General features: G+C 40.3%; 1 protein-coding gene across 18 annotated transcripts in view; it reads left to right on the forward strand.

Annotated features, from left to right (window-relative positions):
* Positions 1-19,120, forward strand: part of atp2b2 (ATPase plasma membrane Ca2+ transporting 2) — an 889,877-nt gene that overhangs the window by 682,183 nt on the left and 188,574 nt on the right. For 10 of the 18 annotated variants that reach the window (XM_073072083.1, XM_073072084.1, XM_073072085.1 and 7 more), the window contains 6 exons: positions 3,196-3,228; positions 3,787-3,900; positions 11,147-11,188; positions 13,725-13,889; positions 15,447-15,661; positions 17,432-17,674. In XM_073072083.1, coding sequence (XP_072928184.1) covers positions 3,196-3,228; positions 3,787-3,900; positions 11,147-11,188; positions 13,725-13,889; positions 15,447-15,661; positions 17,432-17,674 — 812 coding nt within the window. The remainder of the gene's footprint in view (positions 1-3,195; positions 3,229-3,786; positions 3,901-11,146; positions 11,189-13,724; positions 13,890-15,446; positions 15,662-17,431; positions 17,675-19,120) is intronic. The other 8 variants (XM_073072088.1, XM_073072080.1, XM_073072086.1 and 5 more) reach the window with 4 other exon arrangements.

A 19,120-nucleotide genomic window follows, 5' to 3' on the forward strand; every position in this document is an offset into this window, starting at 1 on the left:
CATCTTTCTTACATCCATATACCTAACTAAACATCTCTTAAAAACCTCTAATGTATTTGCATCTGCCACCAAACCAGGCAACACATTCCAGACATCCACCACTCTCTGAGTAAAAAAACTTACCCCTCTCTTCTCCTTTAAAACTACTCCCTCTCACTTTCAATGCATGTCCTCTGGAATTAAATATTTCAAACCCGTGAAACAGATACTGCCTGTCTACTCTATCTATCCCTCTCAAGATCTTATAAATCTCTATCAGATCTCCTCTTAGCACCCACCACTCCAGAGAACTCCAAAGTACATTTATTTTCAAAGTATGTATGCATTATATAACCTTGAGATTTGTCTCCTTACAGGTAGCACAAAACAAATAAACCCAAAAGATCCCATTTAGAAAAGACTGTCAAATACCCAATGTGCAGAGAGAGAAACAAAAACCTAATTGTGCAGACAATAGAAGAAGGCAAATTGCATTCAGAACAAAAGTGAGTCCACAGACATGAAGCCTGGAGCAGGCCACAACCTCAGCCTCAGTTCAGTGCAGAGCCGCGGGAGGATCACAGAGCAGTGAGCAGAACTGGCCTGAACCTTGCCTCTTGAAGACTGCAATCATACATTTCATGCTGAAATTTATAACGTTAGTCCAAAATTTCACAACATTTCTGTTCAGGGAGTAGTTCCTTGAGTCCTCGTCAACAGTCACATTGGCTTTATTTCCTTATGCTCCTGGAACATGGAATATAGAGTTAGTTGAATTATAAACATCCGTTTACAAATTGCACTTACTGTGACAAGTATCTCACGGCACTTCACAGAAACGTCAAATCAAAACTGATGTCGATTCCTTGAATTAGATTCAAGACAATTGAACAAAACTTTGACCAAGGAAGTTTTTTAAAGGAATTTCTTAAATTAAGCATGAGAAGCAGACAGGTGAGAGCTTCAGAATGGGAATTCAAAGTTTAGAACTTGGACATTGTAGATTTGGGCTGCCAGTGATGGATGGTGTGGAGCTCTGATAGTATTGGTTGAGGTGTTTGATATTGCAACCTGGCAATTAGCTTGCAGTCATTTCATCACCAGTCAAGGTGACATCTTCAGTGTGCAGTTGTTGGTTTTCCCCTCTGGAAGGGCTCGCATATATATGCCCCACCCACCCATTTGCTTGCCTCAGTCCTGAAGGTTCTGGGGCAAGCAAACACGAAGCAGTATTTTTAGAAGCATTGTTCTCTTTTAATAACTGTAAATGAACATATTAAAATTGACACTATCTACGAACCCCTAAGAGCCAAAGAAACATAAGCCTATAGAATTCAAAGGTCACTTGAAGGTGTAGCCAATCAGGACTGAGACAAGCAGACCCTGGAGGGAGGCTGGGAGTGTGGCTGTATCAATATGAGCACTCCCAGAGGGAGTGTACTGTAGACTGAGAATGTCAATTTAACTGGTGATGAAATTTTTTAGCACATTGGCCTTCATAAATCTAAGTATTGAGTACTGGAGATGGGATGTCCTGTTGAAGTTGTACAAGACATTGGCGGGACCTAATTTGGAGAATTATGTGCAGTTTTGGTCACCTACCTACAGGAAAGATGTAAATAAGGTTGAAAGAGTACAGAGAAAATTAACAACAATGTTGCCGGTTCTAGGGGACCTGAGTAATATGGAAAGATTGAATAGGTTGGGAATTTACTCCTTGGATCATAGAAGATTGAGAGGAGATTTGATACAGGTATACAAAATTATGAGGGGTATAGATAAAGTAAATACAAGCAGGCTTTTCTCATTGAGGTTGGGTAGGACTACAACACAATGTCATTCGTTATGGGTGAACAGTGAAAAGTTTGAGGGAAATTTGAGGGAAAACTTCACTCAGAGGATTGGGAGAAGGTGGAACAAGCTGCCAGTACAGGTAGTGCATGCGAGTTCGATTTCAACATTTAAGAGAAGTTTGTATAGGTAAATGGATAGTAGGGGCTCGGGATGGATGAGATGGGCCGAAGGTCTGCTTTGTGCTGTACTTTTCTTTGACTCTATGACTGTAAGAGAATGCACCTTGGAGCACAGTTTGTTGAATATTTCAGATGTAGCAAAGGCATATACAAGCATTTCGACAACAAATCAACAAAGGTAGTATGGAAGCAACTGATGCTAAGAAGGGGAGAATAGTAACAGTATATAATCTTATTATTTGCTTACATGCAAGATGTAGGATTTGAATTTATCCCCAGCCCTTCTTGCACTAATGTTAATTCAATGTTGTTGTTTCACAAGGTCGTCATATGTAAACTTTTATGGAGATTTTTCAGCATATATTATCAATGCTCTTCTCACAAGTCATGTAAAGTAGCTGAAAATCATTAATGCTAACATCAGTACGCACCTCTCCAACACTGCATGTAAAGGCTACATGTGAGAGTCAGTATGGACCAAGTAACTTTCCCCAAGTCAATTGATTGGATTGATTCCTGATTTGATTGGAGCTGCCTAATGCTGACTGTACTGTGATTTTCATTACACCTGATAACTGTTGATACCCAAGTTCATTGTCCCTTGCACAAGTACATACGTGTACACGTGCAACAGAAAACTTAACTGCAGCAGCATCACAGGCACATAGCAAGAAAGACACAATACTCTCAAGAAAAACAAATTGTGCACAATTTTTACAAGGAATAACACGTTTAGGACAAAAAATGCAGAAGTTCTATGTAGTGCAAAGTGGTTACTGTATTGTTGTGTGGGCTTTATAGTAAATACCAGTATATTTGAACTCTACAGTGAAAGATGAAGGGTGTTTGGTTCAGAGGGTATTTCGTCATGTGTATGACAAGTTTTGTTCCAAAGTTATATCCTTAACACTGTCTTTACTAGGGATCATAGAAGATCATTATATTCACACCTGTTGGTACTTATTGAATTTAAGCATGTAGTTTATTTGAATGTCCCTCAAATCTGAGATTATCCCAGTTTAATATAATATTGATGTTCGCAACTGAGAAGTTGAAAAGAGTTTCATTTTCTATTATTTTATTCAACCTCACACAAGTTTTTTCTTTTAGCTAGCACCAGGATTTTACAAGTAATGGATGAATTTCTGAGGAATTTTCTTTTTAAAATGAAGATTGTTCTGTTTTTGCGTGCACCTCTGGGTTTGCTTTTCCACCAACGTAACATTTGCTAATTACAATACAGGTCGAGCAAAAGAAGACGGACGACGATTACCAGGTATTGTACATACTAACTAGCTGTGGGAGTACAGTAATTAGCTTGCACTAATTTTGGAATCAATTACAAAAAGGCTGCAGCAAGAAGCCTTGGCTTCCCTTCTCCCTAGTCTAACTGGCTCAGCCATAACTATCTCATGTTTCTACACTTTTCTTCTAACTTAGCTCCTGACCTTGTTGCTTTATGCTGTCACGGGAAAGCTTGCTAACAGTCTTCTGATGATTATTATACAATGACTAAAGCAGAAAACACCTCTCGTGTCTGGGCTCGTAGTTTTATCACATCTTCTTGTCTCTTAGTGTTCACTAATATTGCTCCAGTTATTTCCAAGTGCTTTATATTATTTAATCCAATCAAGTGATGCTTGTCCTTTTCGTAGAATTAGTTGCCTGTGAAATTGTGTTCTTTGTGTATAATGTGAATTTTGATGCTTCATATGTTTTGCTTTGCTCTTACAAAATTATGTGATACATTTTGAATGGAAGTCATTAATCCATTTCATTTTTTTCTTTTGTTCTATTTCTTTTTTTTTCCTTTTGATCCATTACCACCTAGTAGCATCTCCCCAGCCTCCTCCCCATGCTATTCCCCCCCAGCCCCTGTCTACTTCAGGTGCAGATGGTGCAACAGGTGAAAATGCCACTGACAGCACAAATGCCAGCTTAGTCAATGGTATGTTGAGAGCACCTGGCTTTTTATTATTTAATTTGGTGGTTTCTCATGCTTCATTGATTCTCAGCCTTATCCTGAAAATGCACAAATGTATTTTCAATGCATGTGTTTAGTTGACGTTAGCCTGTAAGGATCGCTACAATCTCCAGCGCCAAGTTCTTTGAAATATTGCAGAATAAAATGTCAAAAAAAGATGAAGCAGGTCTTTTTGACAAAGGTATTAGACGCATTTGAAGCACAAATGAGAGATGCAGATGCTGGAAATCCAAGCACGCACAAAAAATGCTGGAGGAAGTCAGCGGGCCAGACAGCCTCTATGGATAAGAATAAACAGTTGGCATTTTGGGCTGAGGTCCTTCATCGGAACTGGAGAAAAAAAAAATGAGTGGTCAGAGGTGAGAAGGCTGGGGGGGGGGGGGGGGGTGTTCTCGGCCCAAAAAGTCAACTGCTTACTCTTCTCCATAGATGCTGTCCGGCCTGCTGAGACACATTGAAAGGGGTAGCAACTGTTCCTGAACCTGGTGGTGTGAGTCCTGAGGCTTCTGTACCTTCACCCCGATGGCAGCAGTGAGAAGAGAGCATGACCAAGGTGGTGGGGATCCCTGATAATTGACACTGCTTTCCTGCAACGGTGCTCAATGGTGGAGAGGGCTTTACCTGTGATGGACTTGGCCGTATCCACTACTTTTTTTTTTAGGATTATCCATTCAAGGGCATTGGTGTTTCCATATCAGGCTGTGACATAGTCAGTCAATATACTCTCCACCACACATCTATAGAAGCCTGTCAAAGTTTTAGATGTCATGCCAAATCTTCGCAAACTCCTAAGGAAGTAGAGGTGCTACCATGCTTTCTCCATATTTGCACTTAAGTGCTGGGCCCAGGATAAGTCCTCCAACATGATAACACTGAGGAATTTAAAGTACGGTAGCTGATCCGCTGTACTTCTGATCCTCCAATGAGGTCTGGCTCATGGACCTCTAGTTTCCTTCTCCTGAAATCAATAACTAGTTTGTTGGTCTTGCTGATACTGAATAAGACGTTTGTTGTTGTGGCACCACTCAGCCAGATTTTCAATCTCCCTCTAATTAAAAGGAACATTCATAAACAGTTTTGACGTCCAGATCATAGAGAGGTATTAGAATAGATGACCAAAATCTTGATCAAAAAGAAGGTTCTGTGAAAGAAATAGTGTCAGAGGGGACTAAGGAGAAAATTCCAGTGTGTATGCACCCAGCAGCTGAAAGAATAGCTGTTCTGATGAAGGAATTATATTGAGTCTGTTTGAGGGGCCAGAATAAGGAAATTCTAATTACCTCTGAGGACTATCAGGCTCAAAGAAGATTACAGAGATGGAGAGAGGCTAGACAACACAAGGATTGAGAATAAAGATGGACTGTTGCTTAACCAGAAGCACAAATTATTGGAGCTTGGTTTGTGCAGCTCATAGGCATCAGCATTCTGGGTGATTCTAGTTCATGGAATGAGTAGTAGGATGGAGATACTTCTTTAGCAAAGAGGTCTAAGGCGCTCCTTCTAACTACTACCCTTGGGCAAGGTGTAGCATCTGCTTAGCCCCTCAATGAGATTCACATGAAGCCATGGGAGCAGGTGGTGGATGCTCAGGTGAGCAGTTGGTACATACCACAAGCCAGGCAGACAATCTCTGAAACATACTGATAATGACTGGGGTCACCCTTCTTGTAAAGACACTGCCCAGAAGAAGGCAACGGTAAACCACCTCTGTAGAAAAATTTACCAGGACCAATCATGGTCATGGCAAAGCTATGATCACCCACATTGTAGGACACTGCACTTAACGAATGGGCTAAGCAGGTCAGGTATGATTGTCTGAAGGCACAGATAAAGGTTTCAGCACAAGTGAGACTGAGGCAAGCAGAGCCTGGCGATGTTACTTCCAGGCAGAGCTAGGTGTATGTAAAAATCCATGACATTATCAACTAATGATTGAGGTGCAGCAGAGGTGGGGTGATGTGATAAAGACGAGTACTGTAGTCAAATTCAGGAACGTTTGTGTTATGCTTTAGATAACATTGCTGAGGGGCAGCATAGATGTAAGGCAGTGAGAAGATGAAAGATTGGTCTTCCTTGGGTGAATGGAAACAACACCTATGTGGGAAGAAAAGATATTGCTCCTTATTCTCTGGCCATTACTGGATAAGTAGAAATGGCAGCACTCCAGTGCTCTGATGTCATTGATAAGTTCTTCTGGCAGGTTTTGATAACTCAGTTTTAAAAAAAGATTGCATGAGGTTCAATTACACCTTGAAGATTGTTTACGGAATAATGAACAGTTAATTATTCTGAGCAAGTGCAGTTTATGAGTCCTTAGGCCCTGAGTTTCATTGTTGTCTAGATTTAGCCTCAATACAATTGCTCCCTTTGGTATCGCAATTGACTCATTTAATGTGGCAATGCCTTCTTTTAAGCTAGTCTGAGGGCCTCTAAAGGAGGAGCCATATAATTTACTATAATAGAATTCTAGGGCTATTAAACAAATTAAGAATAACTGATACTGAGAAAAGTAAAGAACTCTATTTCAGTCTAGGTTGTCATGACTCAATTTCATATGAAACACCACACTTTATGTTCTACTTGTCCTGAATCCGATGGAAAATTTAGATGAACATCTAAATGGGCACCATGGTAACATGGTGGTTAGCATGGCGCTATTATGGCTTGGGGCATTCCAGAGTTTAGGGTTAAGTTCTAGTCCTGTTCTGTAAAGTGTCTCTGTAGGTCTTCCCCATGAATGTGTGAGTTTTCCTCGCGTGCTGAGGTTTCCTCCCACAGTCCAGAGACAAACTGAATAGGTTAATCGGTCATTGTAAAATTGGCCCCTGATAAGGTTAGGGTTAATCGGGTTTGTCGGGGGTTGCTGAGGTGGTGTGGCTCGAAGGGTTGGAAGGGCCTATTCCACACTGTATCGCAAATTAAAAATTAAAATCAAAGATCAATGAAGTGTGTTATCCATCCTTGCAGAAGGTTTAACTAAGCTTTTGCATTGCTGGTTTCAATTTTCATTGGACCACATGAGGTTCTGGTTTGGTGCACATGTTGACAATTGCATAGGCCCTCGTCATGCGTGCCTTTTTGTTGGCTACGTGAATAGTCCACGTTTCAAGCCTCTTCTGCTATTGCTCTCTAATACTCTTCCTGTGCTACATTGAGGACAGGATTAGTGCTGCTTTAGGCACCCATGCTGAGCTTGTCAATTCCATTATCTTTGCCTCCAACCTCTGCTCTCCTCTTAAATCCACTTAGTCCATTTCTGACACCTCTCTCCATTTCTCAATCTTTCTCCATCTCTGGAGACAAGCTGTCTCCCAGTATCTTTTATAAACCTACTGATTCCCACTGTTACCTTGACCATAACTCTTCCCACTCTGTCTCCTATAAAAAATACCATTCCTTTTTCTCAGTTTCTTTGTCTCATCTGCATTGTTCCCAGGATGAGTCTTTCCTTTCCAGAACATCAGAGATGTCCTCCTTCTTCAGAGAACGGGGTTTTCTCTTCCTCCACCATCAACGCTGCCCTCATCCTTATCTCCTCCACTTCCCAGATATCCGCCCTCACTCCATCTTTCCGCTGCCTTTGAGAGAGTTCCTCATCCTTACCTATCACCCTAAGAGCTTTCACTTCCAGAACATCATTCTCCACAACTTCTGCCATCTTCAATGGGATCCTACCACCAAACACATCTTTACCCTCCTCCCCACCACTCTCTGCTTTCCACAGAGATCGCTCACTCCATGATTCCCTTGTCCATCTGTCACTCCCTACTTATCTTCCTCCTGGAGCTTATCCCTCCAGGCAAAAGAATTCTACACCAGCTCATTCATCTCCTCTTTCACCTCCATTCAGGACCTTCAGAGTGAGGCAACACTTCACCTGAAAATCTATTGGCGTCATCTATTGTATCCAGTGCTCTATAAGCAGCCTTCTGTTCATTGGTGAGACCCAATGTAGATCGGGGAATCACTTTGTCAAGCACTTTCACTTGATCTGCAAAAAAAACCCAGAATTTCTCCATGGCCAACCATTTCAATTCCAATCCCTATTCCCATTCCGACACATACCAGCTGCCGTGATGAAGCCACTCTCAGGTTGAAGGACAAATCTCATGTTACATCTGGGTAGCCTCCAGCTTGATGGCGTGAACATCGATTTTCCTAACTTCCAGTAATTTTTTACCCTTCCCATTCCTTCTTCCATTTTCCACTCTGGCTCCCCTCTAACCTTTCTCTGCTCCCCACCTGCTTATCACTTCTCCCTGTTACTCCCATGGTCAACTCTCCTCTCCTATCAGATTTATCTTTTCTACCTGTCACCTCCCAGCTTCTTACATTATGACCCCTCCCCGACCCTCCTGGCTTTACCTATCACCTTCAAGTTAATCCTCCTTTCCCTCCCCCCCCCCACCACCTTCTTATATTCCTGATACCTGTCTCAGCTTCGTCCTGCTTCCTTCCCAGTCCTGATGAAGTTAATTGGCCCGAAATAATAACTATTTATTCATTTCCATTGATACTGCCTGACTTGCTGGGTTCTTCCAGAATTGTATTTGTTTTACAAGGTATTTTGTGTCATTTCTTGGGGGTTTCATAATTAGGCAAGTTAACAACTTTTTGGTAGCTGAGATGAGGTTTAGGTCTGGGTTGAGACTGTATGGATAGTTGAATGTTTCATGTAGGTCTAACAATCCTGTATTAATATAGCAGATTTTCTTTATCTGCCTCAATTTTAAGGGCATTTAGTTTGAAATTTATTTGGAAAGGTGTAAATAACATTGAAAGAATACAGATAAAATTTGCAAGGGTTTTGCCGGAACTAGAGGACCTGAGTTATAAGGAAAGATTGAATAGGGTAGGACTATATTCCTTGGAATGTAGAAGATTGAGAGGAGATTTGATAGAGGTATACAAAATTCTGAAGGGTATAGACAGGGTAAATGCAAGCAGGCTTTTTCCATTGAGGTTGGGTGGGACTACAACCAGAGGTCATGGGTTAAGGGTGAAAGGTGAAAAGTTTAAGGGAAACGTAAGGGGAAACTTCTTCACTTAGAGGGTGGTGAGAGTGTGGAATGGGCTGCCAGTGCGAGTGGTGCAAACAGGCTCAATTTGAATCTTTAAGAGAAGTTTAGATAGATACATGGATGTAGTGGTGTAGAGGGCTATGGTCCAGGTGCAAGTCAACAGAAGTAGACAGTTTAAATGTTTCAGCACGGACTAGATGGGTCGAAAGGCCTGTTTCTGTGCTGTACTTTTTATGACTCTGAAAACAAATGTAATCTTCTGTTACAAGAATAGATCAAAGTTCTTTGTGGTCACACAACCTTGGATTTATTTAATTATGCATACCCTACTGTATTCAAAAGGTAATATAAAGCATGAATGTATATTTAAAAATGCAAGATTGTAATAATGTTGAAGGTAATGATTCAGTACCAATGACACTTCTACACTGTGTTTATGTGTTGCCACCAGTCTGCACCAAGATGCTTATAAATCCTAAACAGGAGAAAATCTGCAGATGCTGGAAATCTAAAGCAACAGACACAAAATACTGGAGGAGCTCAGCAGGTCAGGCAGCATCTATGGAAAAGAGTAAACTGTTGACGTTTTGGGCCGTGACCCTTCTCTTGAAATGTTGACTGTTTACTCTTTTCCATAGATGCTGCCTCAGCTACCAAGATCCGCCAGCATTGTGTGCATGTTGCTTGGTTAGAAATCCTACACTGTTGTGATACACTAGTATAAAATTGATCATTTCCATTTGCCCAGAATGCTCAGTTTGAGAAGAACCCCCTAATCTTTTAGTGCTAAAATTGGTAATTCAACGAAATGTGTATGATAGATTTGAAGACAAGTTAAAATTGTTCTCAATATTAATTACTATTGATAAACTGTATGCTCATCCATTGGCTATTTCTTCACCAAGCATAATTTTTCTCGTTTTGATAGCTTTCATTTTATTTGTTGTGCAATCGGAGAGGTTTTACAAATATCAGTGGAGCTCTCATCAAATTAACCAGGTGCAGAATAAATCCGATATATGTTCACAAGGATAATATTAAAACCCACACTCCATTGGTGTTTATACTGAAAATGTTAATAATAAATCTGTAATGCATAGATGGGAATAATGTGCCGTTTCAATTCATCATGGTAAAGATATCAGCACTATCGAAAATCTTCATATCATTTGGATTTGACAGCTGTCAGTTTAAACTAGAGCAATTTCGTGGAGGTTACAAAAGCCAAATCCAACCAGGAAACTCAATCAAAACTTGAGTGGACTTGGTTTATGTTCCACATACTAGAACATGCATGGGTTCTTGGAGACACAGCTTCTGCATAAGCATAGATTTGTACTTTTTAATCTGCAGTGCAATTCATCAATAAGTTCAACAATCAAGATGAATTAAAATATTCATTCTCCTCATTCATGTAATTTGAGGTTAACTTACATACTTACTTTTACTTATTACCTGCCTGTTACGCTGCTAGTGTTTAGGGCAGCAATGAAGATCCTCCATCTGTGTCAGTGAGTAGGGCCTCCTTTTGGGTTTCACCTCAGTCAATCATGCAAGCCCTGGATAGAGACTCACAAATACTGTTACACTCAGATGTACAGTAGGAGGATTCTTCATTGCTGCTTCCGTAACAATTTTGTTTTACCAGTTAGGGTTGTTAGCCCTGAGCTAAAGCCCAATACCTGGAGGACCGGTGGATAACTTTTAGGCTGGCCTTTACTCGTTGACCTGTTTGGCATGGCTCATCATACCAAGAGCCAAAGCATAAAGCCCCAACTCCAGGCAGATTATCTCTGTGAGTGATTGAGGCATGCAAGCCTCCAATCACAACAAGATTGTGGTCTTTTTTGAGGTTGAGGTTAACCTACAAGACTAAAAAACTTCATGTTAAGAAGAGGTAGTTGATTTACAGATGTACTTGTGGGGAACTCTCTAACAAGTGCACCATACTTAATTACTCCTGAGAAACGTATATGGATATCCTTTTTTAAAAATCTTCTTGACCTATATCTTGAATGAATGCTGCATAAAAATCACTAATTTTGTGACCATTAAAAACTATTAAGGTTTGTCTGTTGTGTCTACCATTTTTTCGTTAATTTTTGGTTGCAATGTAACACTATGTGTTGTCTCTGTTGTGACTCTTCACTGTTTGTTTCTGTTTTGTTTGTTGTACTCTTTCATCATAGGCAAATTGCAGGATGGAAATATGGATAACAGCCAGAATAAAGGTAACGGGTTCTTCTTGACCATCAGACGATCTTACTGTATGTTTCACACTAATATTGACGCACCATAATTAAGATGTTCCACCTTTTTAAAAAGTTTATTTTAGTGTAGAACAGTTATTGACTAACACCTTACAATTCTTTTCACACAGGGAACTTAACTTTTATTTACATTGGAAATACAGCTTCCCTCATCATGATTTGGAAAAGAATTTTCCAATGTTTTAAAATTCTAAAAAACTTCTCCATCTTCACTCTCTACTGTTTCAGCCCATACCCTGATTCATAGAATTCTTTGACCAATATCTTCAATATTGTATTTTGGAATATTTCATCAATATCACTTTGCAAAAGCATACAAACACTTTGGCTTTAATTGTTTTTTTTTCCAGTTCAGTGCTAGTATAGCATTGGAGCCGGCCAATGGTGTAGTGGCTTCTGCATCAAACTTCGAGGCGAGTGGTCCCGGGTTTGAATACAGCTGGTGCCTTGCACGCTTTCCACCCATGCTAGGCTAAGCATCGAGCTAGCTACTGAGCCTTGTTAAAAAAAAACAACAACAATGCTAAAGAAATGGCAAAGTTGCTGCCCAACGTACCATAAGGCACAGAGAGGAATAGCAGCAACTAGTATAGTATTCTTTATTCAATAATAATGAGGGATCTACTTAATAGCTTTGTTCACAAACAGTATAACCCAATGGCTTACTGATGTAATACGTGTTCAGTCATGTATTAAAGATTAGCAGTTATCCGGAATTTCAAGTAAAATTTTGGTTTGAAGGAGATGAAAGGAATGTGGGGGCATTAGATCTTTAGATCCAGTAATATTAGTTGTCATGGAGTCTTGATTAGAATGGGTTTACTTGTAAAAGGAACTGAAACTAATTTCCATGACTTAAAAAAAATGACAGGTTTCTGATCTTACCAAGTTGTCAAGATGAAATTCAGTGTGGGAGCCAGTTTCATCCCACAGAGAAAGATGAAACATAGTTAGATTTGACAGCCCACTTCGTCCTCCCATTGCAACAACCAATGATGCAGGCATTAAACCGTGAAGTACATCCTTTACATATTTAGTGGAATGCCATGAGAGGGAATAGTTTAAGATGGAAATAAGAAAAAGCCCAAAAATGTTTAAAAGAAGGAAATTTGGGTGCATATAAATGCATCTGTAACAAGAAAGGTTTTGTGGGAAAACACTTAAATCTTAGAAAATACTTCAGAAACAATGCCAAATTGCGTCAGCTGTTCTGCAGAGTGAGTTATTTGTTAAAAACAGTTTTTTTTTGTTATTAACAGGCCTTGCTCTATACATAAGAGTGGCAGTGAAAAGGATAATTGATCTTTGTGCTAGTTCAATGCAAGGCAAATTCCAATTCCAGTATTGTTTACTACGATTAGTATGAATATGACTAATCCTCTGCACCTTTTAAGGTTATCATAAACAAAACAAAATACATTTTGAATTAAAATCATTATGGAGATTTTATTTCCCTCCACCCAAGAAAAGTGTAGGGGGTGTTGAAAGATGTGATGGACACTGCCCTGATCATTTTTTGTTGCTATTTATCCTGGCATTTCTACCAGAATGCTCGTGCCCATCTGGATTAGTTAGTAAACACAAGGAAGTCTGCAGATGCTGGAAATCCAAAGCGACACAGACAAAGTGCTGGGGGAACTCAGCAGGTCAGGCAGCATCTATGGAAATGCATAAACAATCGACATTTTGAATGAGACCTTCTTCAGGCCTGAAAAGGAAGGGGGAAGATGCCAGAATAAAAAGTGGAGGGGTGGGGGAGGAGTATAGCTGGAAGCTGATAGGTGAAGACAGGGGGGTCCTTCCATTTCTTTCCTATGGTCCACTCTTCTCTGCAATCAGATTCCTTCTTCTCTAGACTTTGATTTCCCCACCCTCCTGGCTTCACCTATCACCCACTAGCTATCTACCTTCCCCCCCCCAACCTTTTTATAAAGGCATCTTCCTTTCAAGTCTTGATGGAACATCAACTGTTTAGTCATTTCCATAGAAGCTGCCTGACCTGCAGAGTTCCTCCAGCATTTTGTGCGGAGTAGGCCTTGATGTCAATGATGAAAAAATAAGACCCACAAGGCCAGGGGGAACCCATTTACTACTTTGGGCTCTGTGTGAATTAAAGTATCTCCTGCCAGTGAGAGAGCTTCCCCTACAAATCTCGAACTGTCTAAACATAGGCTGTTAACTAATTGGTTTTTGAAGTGAAATGGTTTTTTACTCCAGAAAGATTGGGCATCCAATCACATACGTCTTTCTACCCCAATAACAAAATTGAACTGTGTGATGTCCTGTGATTGGTTACTCTCTATAGCTTTAAGTCAAAAAGTTAATTTTAGAGACTTGGTGGGGGAAAAAAATCAAATTGATAGCACAGAAAAGAATTTAAAAAAAAAAGATTTTGAAAGCTTGGTAAGACCTACAGCATTTGGGATTAAGGGAGGATCCCAAATGTTTATACCCAGGTTGTTTTTGATCGGTTATCTTTTATTTTATTGAAATTTAGCCAAGAAGCAAGACGGTGCAGCTGCCATGGAGATGCAGCCCCTGAAGAGTGCAGAAGGAGGCGATGGAGATGAAAAAGAGAAGAAGAAGGGGGGCACGCCCAAGAAGGAGAAATCTGTGCTGCAGGGGAAGCTCACCAAGCTGGCAGTGCAGATAGGGAAAGCGGGTGAGCCGTTTGCCAATTCAGGGAACTATTAATTCTGACAAGGTAAAATTGGAAAAACTGCACTGTTAATAGGAGGGAAGGAAGTCTGCATTAATTCAGGCAATCTTCAGACAATATTTCAAATAGCATTTTCTAACTGCTGACGAATTTCAGACTACCAGTGGGTGTGATATCTCTGGTGCAGTGTGAACTACTGTGATATAATTCTCGATAAGTTACTTTCTGCAGTCAACAAGCTTCTGAAAATGTGGCTAGTACTTCAACAACCCCCCGCCCCCCACCCCCAGTCAGCAGCTCTAAGTACACTTGACAGTAGTCTTTTTTTTTCTGCCTCCATTGAAATCAGGTGTACCTTTGCAGAAGTGAAGTGGAATTTCTGCTCAAAATCATTGCTTTTCGGTCTGTCAGAGAAGTAGCTGGAAAAGTCGGTATTATGCCGTGAATTGACCCTCTTTCACAGGCGAATCTAGAACAAACTGAAACAGTTGTCAGTAATGAGACAGATGAAAACAGCTTAGACTTTTTAAAGGAGTAGATCACATAGATGTATTTAAAGGAAGACACATAACAGATGTTGAAAGGCCTCGATTAAGTAGATGTGGAGAGGATGAGTTTAGGACCAGAGAACACTGCCTCAGAATAGAGGGGCATCCTTTCAGAATGGAGATCTTGAGGAACTTCTTTAGCCAGAGAGTGGTGAATCGGTGGAATTGATTGCCACTGGTGGCTGTGGAGACCAAGTCGTTAGGTATATTTAACTGGTAGATTCTTGATTGGCCAAGGCATGAAGGGATACGGGGAGAAGGCAGAATATTGGGGCTGAGAGAGCAAATGGATCAGCCATGATGAAATGGTGGATCAGACTTGACAGGCGAAATAGCCTAATTCTGTTCCTATATCTTATGGTCTTATGATTGCAAAGGGATGTATTAAAAGAAGCAAGGGTACGGGGATATGGTGGAAAAGTATGAAAATCAGTGTTCAAAATCTAGACCAGCAAAATGCAGGACAGAATAGGAATGGCATTCTTTTACTTCTCAGGATATATTTATTTGGGCAAACCTTTGCTTATGTTTTAACGATGAGCCTAATGAGGAGGTATCATAAAACCCAACGTAATGGAATTTGACAGATTTGAGTTGGATTTGAGATAAAAGCTATAGTATTCTGGAGTGAATTCCCATGCTGCAAGTTTGGTGGCAGATTTACAGCTCCCAAAGGTTTGGTATAAGCTCGACTGAAGTAAAGTCTGTAAGGTTAAGGCATCCCTTGTAGTTGCACCTTCCATTCAGGTGTCTTGATATTAAATGGATTAATCACATCCCTTGTTTTTATTCTTCCAGCATATATTACCTCACACATTGATATAGAATACCATTTGCCACCTGCCTGCACGTTCTGCTAACTTGTTTTTATGTGTTCTTGAAATCTTTTACAGTCCTTCTCACTGTTTGTTAAACCTCCTACTTCGGTGTGTAAACTTCCCTGTTAAGATGTTAAGTATGAAGCCAGCAGCTGCTATAGCACTGTGACAGTTTTTATTTAATTTTCTTCTAGGATTGGTAATGTCGGCAATCACAGTTATTATTCTTGTGCTATACTTCGCCATCGATACTTTTGTGATTCAAAAGCTGCAGTGGCTGCCTGAATGCACTCCAGTGTACATCCAATTCTTTGTTAAATTCTTCATTATTGGTGTCACTGTTCTTGTCGTGGCTGTCCCAGAGGGTCTCCCACTGGCTGTCACCATCTCTCTCGCCTACTCTGTGAAGGTAGGAATGTAGTCATGTATATTCTTCTGTACATACACTTCAATAGAAATATATTTTTTATTTTATTGTTTTTATTGATAACAGAATAGGCTTATCCTGTAAAGTTTGGAATAATTAAATTCTGCACAGTAAAAGCTGAGGAGAAATTGTCATAAAAATCCTGCGAATCTGGAGACCCAGGTGGTTACTGGGACAACAGAACCCAAGAAGATAAACAAATCAAAGGCCACATTCAATCAAGCTGACAAAACATAGGTTTCCGTCCAGTCTCTTTTGTGTGCCTGGAACCTGGAACACAAATGGCCAGGGATTATGCATACACAGTGAAGATATACATTTGCCTTTGGAATATCAGTTATCCAATAGGAGTAGAGTACAATATAGCTGATGGGTTTTCCCTGGTCCAGCTGAAGGCAGTTTATTTATCTAACATGGAATAGGCCCTTCCAGCCCTTTAAGATGTGCCACCCAGCAATGTCGCGATTTAATCCTATCCTAATTTACAATAACTAATTAACCTACCAATCAGTATGTCTTTGGACTGGGAGGAAACTGGAGCAGCCAGAGGAAACCCACACGGGAGGAAAACATACAAACTCCTTATAGGCAGAGGCGGGAATTGAACCCGGATTACCTGTATTGTAAAGCTAAACACTGTGCTACCATGCTGTTGTGTTGCAGGCCATTTTCCTCTGAATGGGAAACCACAAGAATTGTCATTTCTAGAAGGGGCCTTTTCCTTTACAATGGAATCAATGTTTGTTTAGTAATGCACCCGTGTGAAGTGTATTTGTATTTTGTAAATGTATGCAGTACATTTTCTGTTAAAATTTGGGTCATCATCGTCATTATGCGCCGTGTCATATGACGTGGGTGATCATGGTCTCCTTGACCGTGATTGTTCTTGGCAAATTTTTCAGCAGAAGTTGCTTGGCAGCGCAGCCTTCTGGGCAGTGACCCCAGGCATTATCAATACTCTTCAGAGGGTGCCTGCCTGGCGTCAGTGGTTGCACGACCAGGAATTGTGATATGGACCACCTGCCCGAAGACCATCCACCACCTGGTCCCATGACCCTGACCGGGGGGCTAAGCAGGTGCTACACATTGCCCAAGGGTGATCTGCAGCCTAACAGAGGGAATGAGCAACTTACACCTTATTTGGTAGGGATGTATCTCCACCCTGCTACCCAGAAATTTGGGTATATGGGTAAAATGGTGTCACTGCAATTGGTCAACAATTTTGATTGTGATACATAAATTAGATCTGCACATCACAGGGTTAAAATTTGAATCAAGTAATGAGTTTTCTACCATAGTATCCCTGTTAAAAGGCTCCAGAACAGGGATTCCCATCCTGGGTTCCATGGACGCCTTGGTTAATGGTAAGGGGCCTATGGTGTAAAAATGGTTGGAAACGCCTGCTCTTGGGGAGATTGTTTGAAAGGGAATTGGTATAGTATTGGAAGCATGGGCTGATTTTTACTCAGCTGCTAGCAGAATTTTTCAGGATGAGCTTGGGTAAATTTGAGCCTTGGCCAGTAGATTGGAGTTTCGACTAACTGCAGGAGCAGGAAAATCAATGTGAATTTTATATTTGAGTTCAACAGCTACAAAGGGGAGAAAAGACTGCTGGAGAAGAAAAGGAAGTGAAAGCACATAAATTAACGTTATTGATTTCTCAGAAAAGGATTAACATATCTTTGCTATAAGGAATATAAATTAATTTTAGTAAATAATTACTTACTGTTTTCTTGTATTTCTTTTGACTAGAAAATGATGAAAGACAACAATCTAGTCAGGCATTTGGATGCCTGTGAAACCATGGGCAACGCAACAGCTATCTGCTCTGACAAAACGGGCACTTTGACCACAAACCGAATGACGGTGGTGCAGGCTTATATTGGTGATGTCCACTATAAAGAAGTCCCTGACCCTGATGCCCTCCCATCAAAATCTCTGGATATGCTTGTAAATGCAATATCTCTCAACAGCGCTTACACTTCCAAGATACTGGTAGGTTCATTCTTCTTACTCCCACGTCAGTAACTGTTCATAACCAGGTTGTTCTGAAGGAAAAGGTTTATTTCCAGCCCGGCTGCAAAATGATGAATGGACTGGGAGGCTCAGTGTTATGTGGGCTAGATACCTTGTAGAGGAAGCAAGAGCAATTTGCATAGGTTTTAACGGTATTAGGAGATAAAGCTGTGGTTATCATATCTTGTGCTGCCAAGAGGGTTAACAATTGTCTCTTCTGTGCCTTCCCTTGTTCTTATGGGTTGCAAAACATATGACTCATCTGTAGCTCTATTTACAGTAACAACGAGTGCACTGCCAATTCTGAAGAATGCATGCAATATATTAAATCTAATTAATAAAATTGTTCTACTTCCAAAAATCTGTATGACAGTCCTATCTCAGCACTACCAGGAATGTTTAATTAATGCCTGATAGGCCACTTGAGAATTGTCCGATGCTGTATTATTACTCTCTGTTTTAGAATTCCAGTTATTTACAGCAAATAACCAAAATAATTTTGGTCGTCATTCAGTTTATGGAGTTCAGTTATTGTGTGCTTGTCTTCATCTTTTGATATTATAAATTTGTGTTACTAGGTTAGTATCTGTAAATATTTCTAAACTTCTTAACACAAATCATATGATGGTGTTGTCAAAGAGAAATACATTTTATGGTAGTCTGTGAATAGATAGGATCACTTAATCAACAAGTATGGGCTGTGTTTGCAGCATGCTACAATATACTATAAATGGTTAGCTTCCATTGATGGTGATAGAATCAAATGGTTGACTCATCTTCATGCCTGAAGACTCTTCACGCCATCCTCTTGTAGCCTGGACAAGATCCAGGAAGACTGTTCAACTTAGGTTAATCAATCCAACCAGTTTACAACCTCTTCAAGCAAGTAGGTTTAATCAACCATCTCTACATACAATTAAGAACATTTTCTTTATCGATTTATCCTGTCTAATCTTTAGTGTTGACATAATTTCATCCTACCTATGAGTACAGGAATGACTTCCACAGTCATGTGACATTCCATCAGGATGTTAATCTCTTTCTTTCTCTCTCCCCGAACTTTTCTTTAAGTTTGCTGCCAGGCCTATTTTCACACACTAATCTCAAGTGGTCTCACTTCAGATCTATACTTCTATAACTTCTGCTGTCTCAGAATCTTCCCACACCGAGTGAGTTTTATTGCTTTCGTCACGAAGGCCAGTGTTTCATATTTTATGGATTGCTTTTGGTTGTTCTCACATTTTTGAGCGATTTGGCCATCAGTAAGTGGTAACGTCACTGAATTGTGGCTGTGTCAATGGTGATGTGTGGGAAGAGCTTTGTGCAGGATGTGGTGCAGCAAAAAAAGAGTGCAGCAGAGTTATAAAGCAAAAAGAATGAAGAGCAATGATATTGAGTGAAAAAAATCGAGTCATTGAGCCAAAT

The sequence above is a fragment of the Hemitrygon akajei genome, chromosome 19 (assembly GCF_048418815.1).
Source record: "Hemitrygon akajei chromosome 19, sHemAka1.3, whole genome shotgun sequence".
Classification (NCBI taxonomy): Eukaryota; Metazoa; Chordata; class Chondrichthyes; order Myliobatiformes; family Dasyatidae; genus Hemitrygon; species Hemitrygon akajei.